At 38.1% G+C, this 20769-nt stretch overlaps 3 protein-coding genes across 6 annotated transcripts; all 3 read right to left on the minus strand.

Annotated features, from left to right (window-relative positions):
* Nucleotides 1-643: 643 nt before the first annotated feature.
* On the minus strand, nucleotides 644-2802 carry LOC125207932 (ubiquitin-like protein ATG12). Its single transcript, XM_048107454.1, has 5 exons — nucleotides 2719-2802; nucleotides 2540-2598; nucleotides 1921-1989; nucleotides 1414-1476; nucleotides 644-962 (listed from the first exon to the last, which is right to left on the minus strand). The coding sequence occupies exons 1-5, from the start codon at nucleotides 2738-2740 to the stop codon at nucleotides 903-905; spliced, it is 273 nt and encodes a 90-aa protein (XP_047963411.1). The 5' UTR covers nucleotides 2741-2802; the 3' UTR covers nucleotides 644-902.
* Nucleotides 2803-3720: 918 nt separating this feature from the next.
* Nucleotides 3721-10116, minus strand: LOC125205854 (transcription initiation factor TFIID subunit 12b). Of its 3 annotated transcripts, XM_048105014.1 has the most exons (11): nucleotides 9337-10116; nucleotides 8935-9306; nucleotides 8128-8349; nucleotides 6445-6969; nucleotides 6112-6186; nucleotides 5507-5585; nucleotides 5119-5183; nucleotides 4836-4871; nucleotides 4574-4755; nucleotides 4096-4142; nucleotides 3721-3962 (listed from the first exon to the last, which is right to left on the minus strand). In XM_048105014.1, exons 1-9 carry the CDS (start codon nucleotides 9988-9990, stop codon nucleotides 4576-4578), a joined length of 2208 nt encoding a protein of 735 aa, XP_047960971.1. In that variant the 5' UTR covers nucleotides 9991-10116; the 3' UTR covers nucleotides 3721-3962; nucleotides 4096-4142; nucleotides 4574-4575. The 3 variants fall into 3 exon arrangements, with proteins under 3 accessions (XP_047960971.1, XP_047960970.1, XP_047960969.1); XM_048105013.1 differs by having other exon boundaries at nucleotides 6445-6960; nucleotides 8935-10116; XM_048105012.1 differs by having other exon boundaries at nucleotides 8935-10116.
* A 636-nt stretch (nucleotides 10117-10752) lies between these two features.
* Nucleotides 10753-20184, minus strand: LOC125203869. Of its 2 annotated transcripts, XM_048102372.1 has the most exons (17): nucleotides 19724-20184; nucleotides 19180-19549; nucleotides 19027-19098; nucleotides 18826-18888; nucleotides 18510-18725; nucleotides 17443-18051; nucleotides 16608-17357; nucleotides 16124-16405; nucleotides 15590-15745; nucleotides 14814-15232; nucleotides 14180-14594; nucleotides 13655-13927; nucleotides 12542-13310; nucleotides 12377-12435; nucleotides 11761-12237; nucleotides 11588-11626; nucleotides 10753-11124 (listed from the first exon to the last, which is right to left on the minus strand). In XM_048102372.1, the coding sequence occupies exons 1-17, from the start codon at nucleotides 20101-20103 to the stop codon at nucleotides 10939-10941; spliced, it is 5535 nt and encodes a 1844-aa protein (XP_047958329.1). In that variant the 5' UTR covers nucleotides 20104-20184; the 3' UTR covers nucleotides 10753-10938. The 2 variants fall into 2 exon arrangements, with proteins under 2 accessions (XP_047958329.1, XP_047958328.1); XM_048102371.1 differs by lacking the exon at nucleotides 19724-20184 and having other exon boundaries at nucleotides 18826-18877; nucleotides 19180-19318.
* Nucleotides 20185-20769: the final 585 nt, after the last annotated feature.

A 20769-nucleotide genomic window follows, 5' to 3' on the forward strand; every position in this document is an offset into this window, starting at 1 on the left:
GGTAATAGGTCCAACCTTCCACTAACTCATTTCACTCATATTTCATTTAAAACTAATATATACAAGTGGGACCTACTTTTTTCCATCAACTTTTCTTAACCTTTCTTAAAAGCCATAACCCCATGAATGGGACTCCTAATGGCGGACGAAGAGAGTATATAGTACTTCCTCCGTCACCCATGATTTATCATCATTTGACCCGGCATGGGTTTTAAGAAATGTAATAAAAAGTGGATTGAAAAAGTTAATGGCGTGTGGATCCTACTTTTATATATTAGTTTTATAATAAAATGTGAGTTGGAATGAGTTAATATGGGATCCACTACCAAAAATGGTAAAAGTGAAAGGTGACAAATTTTCAGGAACGGACAAAAAAAGAAATAGGTAACAAATTTCCCGGGTAACATATTTTTAGTGGATATATGCATTTTCTTAAGTTTTTTTCTTTTTTTTTTGAAAAAAAAGCAGTTGAAAAGAATCTGAAACTATATTACTCCCTCCGTCTCACTCAGCCTGAGAAATACCGGTCATATATTGCACGGTGTGCTCACCTAAATTAGAGCTTACCGATTTCAATCCGGGTTATTAAAGAAAATGGTGTTTAGGGATAGTTTTGAATACTACAACTTTGTAAACTATGATATGTCCAATGCTTAGAGATAGTTTTGAACTCAATCAATTTTGTAGAAGATCCATCTGCAGCTAATACTAACAGAGAAGATGCAAAGAAACCAAAAGAAAGAGATTCATAATCCCCATTGCCAAGTCCTACACAATCGGTTTCGCCAGCTGAATGCAACACGAACTACAGCGAAACCTTGCACCAATGGGAATTGAATAGCAATCTCCAAGTCCTAAACAGGACACATACCTTATGTACAGTGATGTGATCTTGGTAGTAGTCATCCCCATGCCATGGAACATGCATAATTCACCACCAATTTACCATCAAAACCGAAGTTCTGTGATGCAAAAACACACGGCTAAATAACATCATGAAGCGTTCCACATTTTGTGCAAAGAAACTCAAACATCTGATGACTCTATGAACAATTCCATCCATTATCTGGGAGAGGTTAATTTTAAAGTTCTAAACAACAAAATAACTCAGTTTCAAAGAGTTTGAGCATAAAGCAAGTAGTTTAGCAGTACTTAAAAAATGATTTCAAGCAAACATGTGCTACACCATCAATATAGATAGCTTATATGGTTAGATCGATTCTTCCTAGCATACCTCTAGTTAGAGAAAAACGTTGCGTTTAATGGCTTAAAAGACTGAATATGAGCAACAACACAAGAGTAAGCAAAATCTTGGATAGAAAAATAGAGCTATCAGAAATTTCTGTAGTTAATGAAAAGTTCATCAGCCTAAAGGAAAAATAAACATCAAAGCACATAGCAACTGCAACTTACGTTATATAGGTCCGTCACTAGCTCATCAGGATTTGGTGAGAAGGCGCTGTTGAGATACACGAACTAAGAGAAAAATATGAAACTTAGTGACATTCTGAAAAGGGGATAATATGAAATGGCTAACACAAACACAGTGATTATTCATGCCATTTTCATTAAAAAAATTGAACATAAACGTTATTTCAGCCTGACTTACAAAACGACCATTACTAAGAGAGAGTCGAACTCCCTCACTTGGATAAGCCAATGAAAAGATTACTTCAATCGAATGATTGCATCGTGTCATGCAATCAGGTTTTATGTTACTTTACTGTGTTATCCAATAACATGGCGAATGAGTGATATTAGCAGCTAAGCACGCAACAATACGAACCAGTTTTTGCGAAGTACACAAATATGTTAAGGAACGAATAACAGTGACTCAAACCACAAAAAACCAAAACAATTTTTTCTTATCCAAATGGCTAAAAACCAACATTCACACCTATGAAGTAGGGAGTAACTCACTAATGTCTCCCGGTGAAGTTGACGACGAAGAAAATCGATCACTTTTAAGAACTTCTCATCTCCACCAATCTGGATTGCAAAATCCATAACACAGCGATCAATATCCAAAATCAACAAAATTCAAACAGTTTTCCCTCAGAAGCCCTATCACAAGCATAATCAACATTAATTTAAAGGTATCAGAGATTGGGGAATACAATTTCATCGACCCCTTCGATGCTTCGAATCACCTCATTGTCAAACAATTGTGATTAATTAATCAGGAATCCAAATTGAATCGCATATCAACAATGATTCATAATTAGAGCTAAAGTTCACTGAAATACTCATCTCTAGCAACTTAAAGCAGCTGAATATGCGATTCAGAAACAAATTGATTCAACATATAGGCAAATTTATCAGTGTATATCACGAAACAAATAGATTCAACATATAGGCAAATTTAATCAGGAATCCAAATTGATTCGCATATCAACAATGATCCATAATTAGAGCTAAATTTCACTGAAATACTCATCTCTAGCAACTTAAAGCAGCTGAATATGCGATTCAGAAACAAATAGATTCAACATATAGGCAAATTTATCAGTGTATATCACGAAATTAAGAGGTAGATCACCTTGAATTTGGATTGCTTGAGAATCGGTGCGTCGCCGGTGGCTCGTAGATGAACTACTACTGCAAAATATCGAAATTTTAGCATCGATAGATATCTGAAGAGAATACGATCATGATCGGCGGCTTGCACCAGCGATTGATTGATTGAATTTCAAGGAAAAAGGGAAAAGGTGTACAAACCTTTTTGAGTCTCCGACGCCATAGCCCGTTTACGAAGTAAGCTGCAAATATTTGAACTTTTAATTTCGCTTTTACTCGACGGTGCGTTTGGTGCAGTTTTATGCGGTTTGAGTAGAGAGCGTCGTTGCCACATTTTCAATAATAAGTGCCTCATTTTTATTATACTTTAAAATTGATTAAACTGGTTAAATATGTTACGAGCCACAGTTTAAGCATGTCTAAAATTAAATCACCGTTAAAAAGTTTAATACAAAATTAAAAATAATGCACTTTAATTATTAGAGGTTGGAGAAGACACAATTGGAAATAAGTGTCGGGCAATATATATTTCAATATTTGAAACTAAATAAAATATTTGAAAACCCTAATCCTTAAAATACCGGGTATTATCGGGTTTATCGGGCATACCCGCGCAGGTAGCGGGTATACATACCTATACTTGCAAAAATTTAAAGCACAACTACCTGATCCCGCCCCGTTTTCTGTTGCTGTCGGATAGCTGGTACCCGATACCCGGCGGGTAGCGGGTCGGGATGTGAATTACCCGATACCCACTAACCGTTTTTACACCCCTAAGTCAAACATAGATTTGATTTTTTTTAATAATAATAATTATAGTGAATTCAATAATGACCTTATAATTAAATGGAATATATAGTATAGTTAATAAAAATAAAACGGAATAATATATTATGAACTGACTAAAATAGTAAAATGAATCACTACTTAGAAATAGCCGAGTCTTTTTTTTCTTATTCTTCTCGTCTTTTTCTTTTTCACAAAATATTTAATATGACTTATTTTGTTTTACAAAGAAAGGGATGAGGTTTTTTTTATGAAAAGATAGTCAATAATGATTCTCCATTTATAAGATGAAAATTTACCATGGATGTGGACAATTATACGTTAATAATCCCTCATTAAAGCATTGGAAACAGAAAAGGTATAGCATCACAAAACTAAGAAATTTTGACAACATTTAAAATGGACTAAAAATTGCACTTTTTAACTGAAATCAATCATATTACTATTGAAAGATATGTACATAACAGAATCCTGTAAGTACACTACAGAGTGTCCAAACAAACTTGAATCATGGCAACATTCATCATTTTATTTAACTTCCAAATAAGATGGTAATTAACTTAAATTACTATAATATAGACTATATAGATAGATAGATAGATCTTCCAAGAAGCTATTTGTTGATTTGGTTATGCTACCAGCACAAGGCAAGCCCACCGCTGCAACAAGATAACGCGGTGTTATAAGATATAGCACATCCACAATAATATATACTTATGCATAGCTTTTTTCAAGAACATTATCTCATAGGCGTCGCAGCAATTTAAGACACTTGCAGAGAAATAAACTCACCGAGCCATGAGATTGCGAAAGTGCTGGTGGTGAAGCGAGAAAGAGCACTGCAGAAAAACGTATCATTAACAAGAGATAATCAAAGAAGAAAAACAACTCTCCCATTTTTTCTTGTATGAACATGTTGGAAGGAAAGGAGAGAAGAAAAGAAGAGAGAGAGGATGAAAATATATAAAGGTATAGAGCAACCAAAACAGCATATGCTACCAAGGAGTCAAGACATAAGTTTTGCATTCAAAGCGACACATTTCTTGTTCCGCATAAGATTTTATGCAATGTTGTTTAGTGTGTTAAATGAAGAGAGAATAAGTAGGAGAGAGAGTGATGTTTTCTTTTTTTGAAATATATGTAACTATGAGAGGGGCGGGGAAGTATAAAACAGCAATAATAATCAGTAAACATAGAAGGTCACACATATTCAACTTGTAATCAAATATATAAGAAAACATCATGCATCTATATATCTGAGAGGAGATACCTTCAGAATCTAGTGTTCTGCTGCAGCATTTGGGGCACAGCAGACTGCGAAACTAACTGCTCGGAGCTTGGAGAAGGTCTTATCATATGGTTTTGACCAACTTGATTTCCTGATCCCTGCCTGACCATCTGCTTAGCTCCACTGTTTGTCTCAGATTGTGCAGGTTCCGTCAAGGTGCGAATCTAATGATAAATTTCTTGATCAGCTCGACTCGTTGAGGGAGGAAATGGGAGAAAGTAGATGCAAAATAGAGAGAGCTTACCACATCCATACGCTTTTTGTGGGCATCAGTAGGGGGCTGCATGTAATTTCAAGTCGGTTTCAGTATAAAGGATATGTATTTTCTAATGCAAAGTTCATCAAATAACCGGAAAACATTTCTGTGTAACTAATAGATTGTTGCTATTTCCATTATGGCATAGATTTAAATATTAAACAACAACTAAATTAAAGAATTTTATATACTATTGAATTAAAAATAACTAACAATGCATACAAAATTAGAAAATAGTACTACTACTTTATAAAGACAGAACCAATCTTACATTTTCAGTACTTTGTTTTTTCTCCTCGCTCGAATACCCAGGAATGGTCAGTTTCCAGTTTTTCTCTGCAAATAATTCGTTCAGTCAGTACAATACACAAAACACAAAATTAGAAAAATGTGGTCATTCTGTTCTGATAGACATTTTATGGGGTATTTGGTTTATAGACAGTAAATCCTTGATAAGTTCCTAACTTGCATTTAAATTGGAATGATATTTGGTACCACTCTTGGTTGTAAATATGCAAAAGTCAAAAGGACAGCTCCGTCCTATCTTTTACTCGTGTGAGGTATAATGTAAAAGTTAGACCGAAAATAGTTGATTTTTTTTTTTTGGAAATGGAGAAAATTTTATGTTCTGCTTGAAGAAGAGAAATAACAGCACCAACCTAAATGCAGCAAGACATCCTTGGCCTCCAACGTTGAAGATTTGCGATGCTTTGCCAAGGTGCATGCAAAAGTAGTAACCTGCATTGTATAAGACATGTTAGACATCAAAAAGGAGAGTTCACTTTACTGGTCAAGAGAAGAAATCATCCATCAGGTATTGCTAAAATATACTAGTAATCAATAGTCATATACACATTTGGAATTTCAAGAAATCGGCAACTGGCATAATAATTAGCTTGAAAGATGATAACAATGTATATCCTCAAGTAGCACATCTGCTTAAAGAAATAGCGAGATACAGAGCTGACAATTCCAAATAACCTCTGCCCAACATGGTATAACCTCCTAGTACTTAAATTCACATTAGATGTGCAACCAAGATTCAAGATAATTTCGAGGTAACTGCCAAATAGTGAAAAAAAAAAGAAAATAAGGAAAGAAATTCAAGTTGGGCACAATACCAAAAAAAAAACAATGTGGATACAACTGTACTAAGCACACAATTAAAGCACAATGCAATATCATCAAAGATTGAGACACACAAAGACGAAGCATAACCGCAAAAATTCACTCTTATACAGATTGCAGGTTATGGTGAGCCTACCGAATCAATAAAGTTATCAGCAATCTCTAACAGAAGCTCTTCAACTTCAGGGTCCAGTTTCCCATTGAAATCCAACTGCAACAAGTGAACAAACAAAAGTACTAATCAATCCACACATATTCGTTACCCATTTCTCTTAAAAAAAGTAAAAAACGTCAGCAGAAACTTCTGATATGTATCAAATCCTGCCCTAATCTAATCATAAATCACTAGCAAACTGATTGAAGAAATTTCAAATCATCAAAATAGTCTAACACCAAACTGATTCTTATGATCAGAAAAATCATAATTTGCGAGGGACAGAAGGAGTACTAAAAGAGAAAACTCACAAACCTGTGACACTAAATCTTGTATCTTTCTCTTCCCAAGAAGTTGATTACCAGCTTCTGTGCCATGGCTTGAACTTCCACCTGGTGTAGTTGCTCCTGATCCAGTGGCATCAGGCTGTGATCCAGTCAAACTCACCGATTTCTGCCCTCCCGGTCCAGCGATTCTTGGTGACTGCTGCTGATGGAAAAGCTGCTGTTGTGGAGGCTGCTGCGGCTGCTGCATTGGCGACTGCAGCTGTTGCTGTTGTTTCTGCTGATGCATCTGTGACTGGGCCTGTGTTTGCTGCTGTACTATTTGAGACAACTGCTGTTGTTGCTGCAACTGGGAAGAAGCTAGTTGTTGTTGCATGAGCAGCTGTTGTTGAAGACGATATGAAGAAGTGTTGGGGGAGGATATTGCTGGCATTTGCTTTAACCACTGCTGTTGTGATATAGCATTCTGCATCATACCCGGTTGTCCATTCTGAGCCAGCCCAGCAATTTGCGCGTTCATAAATGACGTCCTTGCAATATTCTGCCCCTGCAATTTCTTAGAAATCCTATCATTAAATTCCAACCATAAAAGAAAAGTATAACGACATAAAAGAGAGCAAGCGAAATTCAACTTGTAATTTGCTTATTTCAACGGACTGACATCATCAATTTAGGACAACCCCTTAAATTCCTCGGAAAAAGTTCATAAAACGAAAATAGGCTTGGTAGCAACGCTTATTTAGAGCATATATCATTTATTGCAGGCGCTCCTTTATAGAAAGTAGATCAAATTTTCCGTTGACATTAATATTTTATTTCATGAAGAACTAATTGAAATGTATAAATGTGTCTTGAAAGAAGATTTGTGGAAAAGAAATTAAAAGAGTACTGAAAATCTGATGTATTTGGAAAAACGTATATTTATGTTCATCCACTCCTAATCTTTGAGCAATTATTTGTGAACCATTTGGTGATAGATTCAAAAAATGTTTCTAATTATGCTCGTCTATGTGACCAAAAAAGACAATCTTCATATTTGCTTTGAGAGGTGAATATTTTAATGTATTCAATTAGTCAAGCAGGCAAACTAAAATAAATCTTGAGTATTTTCTCACAAGAAAGTAGTAGCAAAATATTTCCAGTTAAGTTAATCTATTAAGGAATAGAGGTGAATCATACTTTGCAAAATAAGTGAACCGGGAAAACACAATCAGGCACAAAATAAAAGACAATTATAAACACATCAGAGGCGATAAACTTAACCACTCGAGATTCGCATAACCAATATTTACTAGTCAAACGGAGATATGCCTTATACATGTTGAAACGCCTTTAAGTACTACATGCCAATGTACATAACAAACAACAACAAAAATCAGGCAACCTTGAAGCTATACCTTTTAATTGTATGCCATAGATCAACATTTCCGATTACGATCAAGATTATCATGTACACCAATACCAATTCAACCACATCAATAAGAATACAGACACATTTTTCCCTTTAAAGGAAGTGTTAAGGGCTAACAGTGAAAATTCCATAAAAGTAACCATTATAATTTAGAATGTGTACATTCAGCATAATTTACATGTCAATTCAAGGTGACATATTACATAATCAATTTTGCCTCAATAGTCGATCAAACTCTTTCACACGAGACAGGCACACACATTAAACCTCGAGGATAGATAAGATTGACTTAGTAACTTATACCTGGCCAGTAGTAAGTGCATTTTGCTGAGAAAGATGCTGCCTTAGTTGGCTTGGAGTCATTCTCTGCTGCTGGGCGTAAGCAAGTGTGCTATTTGGTCTTAGTTGAGAAGCCAGATTAATTGACCCCATCATTCCCATTGCTTGCATTCCTGGCAATGACTGCCCAGGAGAATTACCCTGGTGGAACTGAGACCCTTGCATGAACCCCGCCTTCTGACGTGGCTGCACTCAAAACACCAGGTTGCTCAAAAGCTCATCATAAAACCCCATAAAAGAAAATCAGAAAAGGTACTCAAATGGGTTAAATCTCTATGTTAATAAATAAGCTCTTACATAAATAATACTGATACCAATAAAATATGGTTGGTCGGCACAAACCAAGTTCATTTATCCACAAGCAATGCGTGAAACACTACAACTAGAATAGGCCTAAATTGTACATAGGCAAACATAAAAAAAATATCGAATCCCCTCTAGAAACTTGTAAGTTGATAAAAATCAACAATTCCATTTCTTGTCAAAAGAAAAAAAATGCAAAGCACAAATAAAAAAATGTAATTGAGCAATGATTCATATATATAAATGTACATACATGACTAGATCAAATCATGATCACATAAATGGTCCCACATCACAGTCAAAAAGAAATGGGAGACCTACATGCACAGATCACCTTTTGAACATGTTAACACATAATCATGCAATCATAAACCTTCACACAATCAAGAGATCAAAGTTCACAAAATACACAAACATAGATCATTTCTTTCCAGAAAATCATAAATCACCATCTATCTTACTCCGTACCGAATTCAAATACTGATTTTGCAAATTAAACTGGGCTGCTTGACCAGATAACATAGGCAAATTCCCAGTCCCCATCAGAGCGGACCTCGACAAATTCCCACCAGCCATCTGCCCCATTTGTGATTGCTGCAATTGCCCCTGCCCCATTTGCTGCTGCTGCATCGAGCCCTGTCCTCCTAGTTGCTGCTGCAACTGACTCTGTTGCCCGACTTGCTGTTGCAGTTGACTTTGCTGGCCGATCTGCTGCAACTGATTCTGTTGCCCAATTTGCTGCTGCTGCTGCTGCTGCTGCAGCAGCTGGTTTTGCTGCCCCAGCTGCTGCTGCAACTGATTTTGCTGCCCTAACTGCTGCTGCAACTGGTTTTGCCCCATTTGCTGTTGCAATTGGCTCTGTTGCCCCATTTGCTGCTGCAATTGGCTCTGTTGCCCCATTTGCTGCTGCAATTGGCTTTGCTGCCCGATTTGTTGCTGCAATTGGCCTTGTTGCCCCATCTGCTGTTGCTGCTGCTGGCTGCTATTGCCTCCATTGATACCAACGCTACTGCTCTGCTGCTGTTGCTGCGTCACGCTCATTCCACCGAAATTCATCTGACCGTAAATTGCCGACGAATTCTGCTGCTGTTGGTGCTGCTGTCTCATCATTCCTAACTGGCTATTAATACTACCACTCTGCTGCATCTGATTAAGCCTAGCTATCGAAGGATTCCTTTGCATACCTTGAAAATTCGAAACTCCTATCAAATTGCCACCGCCGCTACCGCCATTGACGCTGCTGCTGTTGCCCTGCTGCTGCATTATCTGCTGCTGCAGCTGCTGCAATTGCTGCTGCTGCGGCTGCTGCTGCTGCTGCTGTACCAACTGCTGCTGCGATTGTACCAATTGCTGCTGCTGCGATTGCATCAATTGCTGCTGCTGCTGCTGGTGGTCGAGCGACGGAGATGGCGATTGCAGCGGCTGTAATTGCTGCGAATTTGAAGGAGGTTCAATCATGGCGGAGCTCTGCTGCACTGGCAAGGGTTTCGGTGGGGAAGACGATGACGGCGAATTCTCCGCCATCTTCGCGAGGAATCAATCTGAATTGCTTCTCTGGATTGATCGTAATCGAATTGAACTTCAATTCATGAATTTCGTTGAAGGCATTTTCTTCGCTTTGTTCAATTCGATCAGACGAAGAAAAGGAAACAATACACTCAACTCTGTGTCTTTTATATATTTGTTAATTTTCTAAAATTATTAAATTAGGGATAATTATTTTTAAATTCTAAAAAGAAACACAAATTTTCCCCTTTTCTATTAAATTAGGGATAATTAGGAAGAATTCTATCAATTTGTATCTCAATCTTTGAATTTATTTAACTAATTAGGAATGTGATCAAATAAAACTATAAATATTGTACAAACTCAAAACTATGATCTGGACTATTGAAAAATGTCAACAGATCACAAAAAGGCACCAACTGGAAAATGTCAACAGAATTTCAACGATAGTCAATGATGAATGTTGTGTTGTTGATATTGTGTTGATACTATGTTGACATTAAAATCTTGAAATTTTACACTGTGCTGATATTGTATTGAAACTGTGTTGGGGAATTTTGAGTTTGTAAATTATATAAGTTTGCATTTCATCACTAACCGAACTAATTAATAGTATCTATTATTTCGAATTTAACTCCAATAGTAGAATCATAACATAACATAATGGTTAAAATTTTATCTGAAGCTTTAAAATCTAATTAAGAATACATGATCACTTGTCGACCAAAATCTAAAGTATTATCCGAAATTTATGTCTAATAATTATCTAAAAATGATTAATTGGATTGAAAATATTATGTTAAAATTAGTAAACTGAAATATCATTCCAAACTATACAAGAAAACTGTTTTCAGGATTTTTCTAACTATACACATGAGGATTCAAGATTCTCATTGTTTCGACCTTCCACGGCTACAACGCCTCCATCCCGATCACGTGCTATGCAAATCAGTCACTGGGATCGCTCTAGAGCAAGGTTGTGGTCGAGGGATTTGCATAGAAATGGACTCGACATATTAACTTCGGTTTTTTGCATTTACCGCCAAGAAGATTGGCCAGAATGGAGGGAGGCTGAGACGATGTCATCTGCTGCATTTTTCGCGGAGTTATGTGGTTATCCAGAATCATCATCTGTAACAGCTGTCTGCAGCTCTGCAAGGCGTTGAATTATGCCGTTAGCAATAAATCACGGCGAAATGAAGTGAGATAAGGAAAGTTGACAGTGATTACAGCAAGCTGCATATAGGAAAGGCAGTTTAGGTGATTGAAGGCATTAAATTACGAGAAATGCAGCGAATTAAGGAAGTCGAGGGTAAATATATGGAAGTTCAGGACCTTGATCGTAGACTATTGGTGACTGGTAAAACTAACATCATGAGGTAAATAGAGTTAGAATTTCCAGCACGGTTTTTATTTCTCGAAAGCCTTTCAACCGCAGAAAAAAACCGATCTAGTGCTGTGAAATATGGTGATTGAGATGAAAACTGTATTTTGTAGATGCTAAGTTGAGAACAAGAATGAATAGTTGAAAGATTTAAACCGTAAAGCTTTCGAAATCTATTTTCTTGATGTAATGTGCTTTCGTCTTTTGCTGAGAAAGAAGAAAGTTGCATACCTGAGGATTTAGACCTTGCATCTGATTTATGATTTCATCCTGTACATAAAGAAAGAAGAATATAAGAAATTGTAAATAAAATCATAAAAAGCTGGTTGATTTGAATGCAACAGATGATTATGAAGCATTGAGAAGATTAAATATAATAAGCTTCAATGAAAAAGATAGCAGACCTCTAATATCCCTGGATTTAGCATGACAATACCAAGAACACGGCGAAGAAGCCTGTGGTATATACGCTCATTTACAGTACCATCTCCATTCACCCATGGCAACAGGGGTCTACTTATGAGATTTGAACGAATACGAAAGCATTCAAGATTTTCTGCTCTAGTCACTTTGGTTGAAGCAACTTCAGAATGTTGATGGCCTGTAATCGTAGTCCCTGCTAATATTTCTGAAGGACGATTTGTGAGATCATGAGGATGATTTAAAATTGTGACCCTATGTCCTTCATTGCCATTTGTGTTGATAGTGCCCTCTGAAGCGGCCAAATCTTCCATGGGATCGTCAAGATTAAGAGGCGTAGGCCCATCCTTGGTTTTCCTTTCTGATTTGAGATGATGAGCAACACGATCATCTATATTGGTCAAGAAATATTTGGATCGGTATAGAGAATCAACCACGTGAACTGAATTGTAAGCATTGACCTGCATTTGAGATGCAATGCGATAAAGTGTCAAAATCAAGAGTGATTCCCTTCCACACTCAGATGAATATGAGACAGAAAACCTGCGGAAAGGAGCTTCGAAAGCAAAATCTAGGATAATGAGTGGGAAAAAAGCAAACCTTTAACGCTCGCCCAAATGCTTCAAGCACCTCAATTGTAACTTCCAATATTTTGTTGTCTGGAAAGAATAATGATGGTTTCAGTTTAATGGAAATTTTACAATAAAGGGTAAATGTAAAAGAAATACCAATCTCTGGAAAGTATCCAAGAGTAAAAGTACATACCCTTAATGTTCAGAACTTTGTGGATCTCTTTCATGCTCAAACCATTGTCACCAGACTTCTGAATGGCTGAATAGAGTGTCCTGAATAAGTCGGATTGAAGCAACGAACCATTTACTTCATAAGAACATGAAGAAAGTAGATGCTTCGCATAGCCCGCCATAGCTTCCCATGGAGACTCACTGAGCTGGAACGTGGGATGATTTATCTTCCCGGGATCAGTAATGTCAGAAGGAAACAAACTTGAGGTAACATCCAAACCAGATGAAGTATTGCTTTGATCTTTTCCACCAAGGAATGGGGTTGGATGCATGTTAACCTTTCTGAATGAGTCGATAGCCGTTAATCTTGGAATTGTTTCTCGGTGAAAGCATAACTTTAGTCTTGGAAAACCTTTTTCTCTCCGAGAAGCTAACTCACTATCACCAGGAAACATTTTTCTTAATTTTTTTGGTGATTCTCCATCAGGCTCAGCACTATCACTTTTACGTTTAGAAGCTCTAATATCTTCTGCCTCTCCAACCCCTTCATTGGGTAGCATTGGAGTAATTGACAGTTCACCTGAAGATAGTAGAGCGCATAAAGAGAAAACTTCACCACACTGGAGATCAGATGGAACTTCAATACCCTCTTCAACTAAATCATTTTCTCTCTCATGAAGCCAGATAGCAAGCTTGGCAGCTCTGCTTCCAGTATCAGTGGGAAATTCGGATGACGTGATACTATGCAAGAAGTTCTGTGATAATTCAAATTGACCATTGCCACCACCAACCTGCATAAGGGAGATAAAAGACCACTTTATTTCGTAGAAATACAGATCAGGATGAAACAGACCAGTGACAGCTAGAGAACTGCCATATAGTTCATTATCAGAGAGCAAACAAGTATTGAGTATTTAAGCCAATGAATATGTCCATAATATTAATAGCTTAATGAGCTAGCATAACTAAATATGGGACCCTCTCACTCACATTATTGAATTATAGTCACTGAACTTATTCCCACCATTGCCTTCTATGACAATAGAGGCATCACAACTCTAAATCATAACTCATAACATTCATCCATATGGTGCCGGGTAACTACTATGAGAATTACATAAATTCTACTACTTACCATTATTTTTTTCTCTCTCAAGTAATTAAAAGCAGCACAGAGGTCATGCTCAGAATAGCGGCGTAGTGTTTTGGCCAGCAAAGCCGCTGCTTCTGGAGCTTTCGATTTGCTTAGAAAGATCAGCTTAAATAGCTCCACAGCATTTGCAACTGCAACGGATTCATGCATCTGCCTCAAAATTTTTGCACCTTTAATTATATGCAAATGTTTTCTGAGACGTTGGGTGCTTGATAATTGGCCAGAAGCATTACTCTGGCTACAATCCTCAATGTCCTGACCATGAGAAGCAGATCAAAATCAAACAGCAACAAAATATTGCACAAAAGGACAGTAAGGAAAAGTTATGCAAAACCAGACAATGCTTCCACAACTAAGCTGGACATACAGTGATACAGACAAAGGTTAATCTGCATAATTGTAATATGTAGGACATATACATCAATTATGTCCGCTGAGTAAATTATTTAGTGTGAAAGCGTATTTTCCAAAAACTATTTCTTAAAGCATGAGATATATAAAACTTACATCATCCTCGCTCATTTCCTGTTCTGGGAATGTTTCTCGAGCAGCATTCAGCTTAACCAATCTTTTGCATCTTAAGACATCATCCAATGCAACCTTAATAATATCCTCATCAAAATTAGCCCATTTCTCAAGCATGGCAGCTTCTTCGGATGGAGGACCCCGAATCATCTCTTTAGAATCTGAATGTATCAACAACTTGTCCTGGAACTTCTCAAGGTATTTTGCATATTGTTCTGAAAGAGCAGTGCATAGTTTCATAACAGCCTCTCTGAAAGGGATAAAACTATTTAGCAATGCCATTCTTCTTTTGCACGCATCAGGAGGTGCTGGAAGATTTATAATTGACACCCAATCTGTACGATGAAAATTTGCTCCCCGAGCAGCTCGGTGTGTAGCATATTCAATCACTAATTGCCTGTGATAAAAATGTCAACAGGCTCCAGACTTAAGAAATTATATTGGATAGGGTGAAGCATGAATCAGCATACTGATAAGCAATTCACATATGGTAGTCACAACTTAACAATTAAATAAAAATTAAATAAAACAGAAATTGAGATACTAACTATCACTTATTAGAAGCTGCTAGCTGCTATTGATATATAAACTTTACGAACAAATATGATAGTATTACCTCTCAGCCTCTTCTGACCAAAAAAACTTTTTATGGCGTGTTGGGTTCAACCTTGATAGTGCTTGCTTGAAAGAATAGTTCTCCGTATCTTCTTCATCCAACCCTTCCACCCCCAAATGCTCTCTATCATCACCTTCAGAATTTCTGTGAGACAGGCAATCATCATCTTCAGCAGCAATTGTCGAAGAACATTGTTCTGTGGTAGGCTGGTTATTTAGATCTATTAACGAATTAGATGCCTTCAGTCCTGAATGAACATTTGCAAGCTTTAATGAAATTCTATCCGATATACGTCTCCTCTTCCGTGGAGATATTATATGTTTTCCTTTGACTTTCTGAAGCTCTCCACCTTCAGAATCCACAGCACTCGTAGATCTAGTAGCAGACCGCTGCCTCTTGCCCTCATACACACGGAGCACCTGCAATTACATAAGCTGATTATATGCATGTCATAACTAATAATTGTTACCCGAAGCCTGCAGTATTACAGATCTTTATAAGTTATTATTTTATTCTAAAAATCAGCTTGTGTAAATGCCCTGGAATTAGTTCGCGGAAATGCTGAGTTTAATTGTTTGTGTAAATAATAACCTTAACTATATCAGAGAGTAATTACAGTCGAAATAAAAGTGAGCTTAAGAAATTATAGTGATACTGAACATGAAATCTTTTTAAGTCTTCAACTCAGCATACTTACTTTGCTTAGGAACCATCTTTTATATTGTATCGAGTCAAGGAAAAAAACAGAACACTAAAGACTTCCCAAATGAACCAACCTGCTCCAGTGTCAAATTGAGATCTTCAGCAATCTTCTCACAGTCCTTGAATGAAAGCTTCTTCTTTGTGCCATCTTGAGCAACGCGCTTCAGAAGTTCTGCTCGCTGGGCAGCTGTCATGATCCGGGAAGATGCCCACGATTTCGGATGAAATATCTGAACAAGTTATATAAATATGAAACACAGACGAACTCAGTTATAATGCCCAATATCAAATCACTCAATATCTATGTATTTTGTTCATGTTGAGACAGTGGCTCCAGCCATGCCCGTGAAAACTTCAAACAAGGGAATACATCTTCCGAGGACAAATATGATTCTTTTCAACCAATCAAGATGAGAATGAAACTAGTGTAATCTCTAGAAATCAGCATTAACTCCGAAAAGGTAAAGTTATAAGTTACTGAATCTTATTTTATACCATTAGTTGTTTTAAGGAGGTTATAAGCTCAGCCAAACACCCTCTTAAACTGATCATAATTGAAATTGATGAAAAGAAATAATCAAATAAAAGAATTGGTATTGAGAGGACACCTGGCTAACTGCAGATCCTGGAAACGCGAGTAATGCAGCCTTTGATTTAGCTGCAGCATAACAATACTCCAGGGTACCCCAATACTCATCAATGGCTTTTTTGCTCGAAAGGACAAAATCATGTCTGATTTGAGGGCGCAGATCAGCAAAAGCGAGATCAGATGATGCAACAGTTGATGTTGGTTCTTCAAGGTAAGGCTTAAACTCCAATGCATAAGTAAGAGTAGTGTGTAGTCTGCTGGATCCATCTTCTGCATGGCCCTTACTCATTAGACGAATCAACTGCCCAAAAGTCCCAATTCACACTTCCAATTAATAACTTAGATCACAAATGAAGCCATATAAGATTCCAGGAAAGTCAGTTCCGAATTCCAATGAGTAAGGAAAAGAAACAATAAGTAATAGGATTATCGGAAAGAATAGAGTACTGAAAGTAGGAATTATAATATTTGTTTGAAAGGGATGGTGGCATGGTGCATCCTACCTTCAAACGCCGTAATATTTCAATTAGATACGACAAGCGATTAGATGCTCGAGTATCCATCAGGCAATTTTGTTTTCCAATAGGAAGATCACAAAGTAGCAAGCCGCTTTTGCACTCCTCGAGCACATCCTCTAGCTTTTCAGCAGATCCAACTACTTGGAAGAACAGTTCAAGTGGCATTGACCTAATTGATAGATTTAAATCGAATAACTTACAAGATCTGTGTGGATTTTCTAAATCATGAGAATGGTCACTAAAGAATAAAGCTTGATTCCAACCAGGGGAGCTACAGACCGAACCCCAAAGAAAGGTGTGAAGAAGCCTTGTCCTAACCATTTTTGCCAGAACAAATCCATTAGCACGCATCAGTCCTGCATTCTCTGATTGACCCTGCATGCTACAGGGGATTCTCTGCACATTGTCCAATATGGGAACTGATTGGAATTTCTTCTGCCGTATATTTGCTTGCTTACGCACTTGGGCTTCGAAACGCCTCATCTTATCATGAATTTGAGTCAATAACTCAGATGTGACATTAAACACTGATGGATGGAGAACAACTTCTGTTGTCCTGCTACGACCACAATTTGTCACACCAGGGACACTCACATGGATGCATTTACAATTACCTTCTCGCTGAATTTTGTTAAGAATACGTTGTAAGGTCTTCCTATCCATCATTGTGTTCTTTTCTGTCTCAAGACTCTCAAGATGCCTGTGGAGCTCAGGTTTTAATAGGAACTTTTCCTCCTTCACACATAAAAGTTTCAAAGATTAGGCAATTAAAACAACTAGTCATAACAGGAATGTAAGTGTGGCAGATTAGGGAATAGACCTCCAAAATCTTGAGTATATGCTGCTCCCTCCCTGAGCCGGATGCACGAAATGCAGGACTGGAAGACCTTGGATGTGATCGATGCCTTGGAGACTTTACAAGAGCAAGATGGTCTGTTTCTGGCATATTGTAGTCACTAGGTACCGATATACTTCCCTGCAATGGTTCCTCGGCAAGGACCCCAGTGCATTGATCCACCTCAGAACTCTGTGTATTGCATAGAACAAGCACACCAGTGGAACATTCATCTACAGTCGTACAGTTGGAAGCTTCTGTTTTGCGAGCTGCATCATTCCCACTTTCATTATTTCCACTATTATTCCCCACAGAGATAGAAGTATCTAGCATCTGCACAGGCTGAGATGAGTCCTTTAGAATGTACTGATCCACAACAAGTGATTTAGATTCATTAATCCGCTGACGAACTGTTTCTCCTTCATTGGGGGTCATGTTCGACACTTCTGGTTTGAAGTTACCAGCTGTCCAAAGTCGGTAGACCTCGCCTTTTTTGTGGCTTTCCTTTAAGGAATGTACGCCAAACATAGAAATCAATGGTTTAAAATGTCGCTTGTGGTACTCCTTACAGCATAGTCCAAGCCTTCCACATACCTGTTCACATAATTTGTTGTGAAGTGGACACTTGAACAATTCTATTGATGTTAAAAACTATTCTCAAGTTTAGTTACACCTTCTACGCACTGTTCAGTGAATTGTAAGTACACCCAGAATATGAAGGATAGCAGCACATGACAATCCCTGTCTGTGTCAATAGTCTAGATATTATGTGTGATCTAAATAAGACACGGAAGAAACTCTGTATATTGAAGTCATCACAACCATGTAAATTATGTTTTATTGAATACAATAGTTAAATTAGTAGAGTGAACAATTAAGCTGTGGGAAGTAGAAAATTAAACCACGGGATGAATAAAGGCATACTAAGTGAAGCAAATATGGAAATAAGATCAAGGAAATTTAAGAAAGAATCTGTTTAAGATGTAAAACCAAAGTTTGTGAACGAAAGGTAAATTGCATTGTTTATGTTTCACTACAATAGTTGCACTTACTTCTGTAGTGGTCAATCCTTTTAATCCTGCAGCATCAATCATGTCATAGATCTGACGCAAGATGGGAAGCTCTACAAGTTGTTCAGTAACTAGTCCTCTTTTCGCCAAATTTTGTGATTGTTGTTCTGTGTCCATATTATTTGGTCCGTGTCCATGGGACTTTGGCTCAAAAAGCGACGTTGAGAAACTTCGAAGTAGACGTAAACAATCCACCTCCTAAATAAATATTATAAGTAGTTAAATGGATGTAAAATTAGAAGCCAGTAGTCCTTCACTTATTCAGAATGTGCACACATCAAAAGTCCATGTCACACACCTTATTATTGATTAGTGTGCAACACTCTTCTACAACTCGAGCATCTTTCAACCTGTGACATATCTAACCATAAATTGCAGGTAAATCAAGTCTGACGGTAAGATATAGGAGCACTCAAAATGATATGATCATAAGATTTATTAATAACAAAATAAAATAAATAAAGACACAAATGAAAAGTGAAAACAGTTTACAACTTACATTTCTCCAGCTTCTGTGACCATGAGTACCCCGATAACCAAGGCCTTTTTTTATATCCGAGACTACCAGGACCTGCCAGCAGCACAACAGTAATAAAATGTTATAAGCATGAGATTATGCAGAGAAGTAGGTTTGTGCATTTTAGTTGCAGACCTTGCCCTCAGCTTTCTCAAGTTTATCGCAGATGGTTTTCAATGCCGGTATAAAATCTTTGACAGACACATCATCGGCCACAATTCCGTCAACCACTCCATCATTAGTTCCAGTGTGACCATCTGCACCCTCCCCATCCATAAACATCCGATCTGTCCTAGTGATTTCAAGCCTCTGCTGAGAACCGAAATGCCTAGCATAACGGGCAAGATATAGCATATTCGTGGACACAATGTTGCCATTCTTCCTAATAACAGACGGCTGCTTTGCCATCAATCCTCTGGTTTCAAGTGTCTTAAATTGGTAGGATAAGCTGTTAGCAGCAATATTTAATTCCTTAGTGAGATCATTCTGAGCAATTCCATTGTTCCTGTGCATAATAATAATGGATATTAACATCTTCAGCTAATTCAAACTAACCAAAAAACACAAAACTAAATCCAGTAGAATTCAATAACTTCATGATCAAAAGCAATATCATCAATCCCATCGCGCAGGCAAATTCTAGGGCACATTATCCAAATCTCGATAAACTGAAGCTCACCGAGCTAGGGCGAGGCGTTCGAGAATCAGGCGTTGAATATCAGCCGATGATGATTCCGGTATTCCGGCATCGTAAAGTCCGAGAAAGCTTCTCCTCATAGCTTCAGGCGCCACGATTTTGACATCCATCGCCTCACACTCTTCAGCCGTGTATCGAATTAAGGCCTCCGCGAGCACGGACGGAGCGCCGTCGCGCGCCACAAGCTTCAGCTCCGGTATCTCCGCCAGATTCTCCAGCACTGCCCGCTTCACGTTCGGGCAGATTGGGAGGCCCCGGGCAGCGAGAGTGGGGGCGATTTTTGCCCACAGGTCGCTGAGATGGAGCCCCTCCGCCGCGCCGCAGCATATCTCTTCCAGTGCTGAGTCGACGGCGGCGTCCATGCGGCGGCGGTTGATCAGTCAAATTCGCCTTTTAAATTTTACTGCGTTTATTTACTTTTTTCTTTTGGCGGGGAAATTGGGATTTTGCCGGCGTTGATTTCTGTGTTAATCAGTCAGGTTTAGGGTTCGATTCTATTTGGGGGAAAATGATGGATTATTTGAATCCGGATCGGGTCGGGCGGGTCGGTTCAAAGCCGAACCCGAAGGGTTGTTAAATTTGCCAGCACTTTTTGTAAGATGAAAAGTAATAGGAGTGTATAGAGGTGCCCACGTTACGGAACCAGCGGTTACGGTTTTGGAAATTTTCGAACCGGAACCGAACCGTGAGAGTGTTTCGCGGTTAAGGTTCCGGTTCGAAAACCGTCGGTTTCGGTTTCGATTCCGAACCGGCGGTTTTTTGACGGTTTTTTTACGGTTTTCACTGTTCCGAACCGTCGGTTTTTTATGATTTCGGCTTGGTTTCACGATTTTTCGGCGGTTTTTCACGGTTCCGATTTGGAACAGCCCGGAACCGGCGGTCCCGGCATGGTTTCGGTTCCAAAATTTTTGAACCTGAACCGCACCACAGTTCAAAAATCGACAGTTTCGGTTTTAACCGCCGGTTCGATAAACCTTGGGCAGGTCTAGGAATATGCATATGTTAATTATTTTATTACTCCCTTCGTC

This window comes from Salvia hispanica, chromosome 2 (genome assembly GCF_023119035.1).
Source record: "Salvia hispanica cultivar TCC Black 2014 chromosome 2, UniMelb_Shisp_WGS_1.0, whole genome shotgun sequence".
Taxonomy (NCBI): domain Eukaryota; kingdom Viridiplantae; phylum Streptophyta; class Magnoliopsida; order Lamiales; family Lamiaceae; genus Salvia; species Salvia hispanica.

Coding starts and splice junctions, on each gene's coding strand:
- LOC125207932 (XM_048107454.1), bottom strand. CDS start 2,740: ATGGCGTCGGAGACTCAAAAAG. Junction 2,599..2,718: donor GGCGTCGGAGACTCAAAAAG/GTTTGTACACCT, acceptor GATATTTTGCAG/TAGTAGTTCATCTACGAGCC. Junction 963..1,413: donor TAGTGACGGACCTATATAAC/GTAAGTTGCAGT, acceptor TTTGCATCACAG/AACTTCGGTTTTGATGGTAA.
- LOC125203869 (XM_048102372.1), bottom strand. CDS start 20,103: ATGGACGCCGCCGTCGACTCAGCACTGGAAGAGATATGCTGCGGCGCG. Junction 17,358..17,442: donor ATATACTCAAGATTTTGGAG/GTCTATTCCCTA, acceptor TTATGTGTGAAG/GAGGAAAAGTTCCTATTAAA. Junction 13,928..14,179: donor AGGAAATGAGCGAGGATGAT/GTAAGTTTTATA, acceptor TCTCATGGTCAG/GACATTGAGGATTGTAGCCA.
- LOC125205854 (XM_048105012.1), bottom strand. CDS start 9,990: ATGGCGGAGAATTCGCCGTCATCGTCTTCCCCACCGAAACCCTTGCCA. Junction 8,350..8,934: donor AAAATCAGTATTTGAATTCG/GTACGGAGTAAG, acceptor TTTTGAGTGCAG/CCACGTCAGAAGGCGGGGTT. Junction 5,586..6,111: donor CTGATAACTTTATTGATTCG/GTAGGCTCACCA, acceptor TATACAATGCAG/GTTACTACTTTTGCATGCAC.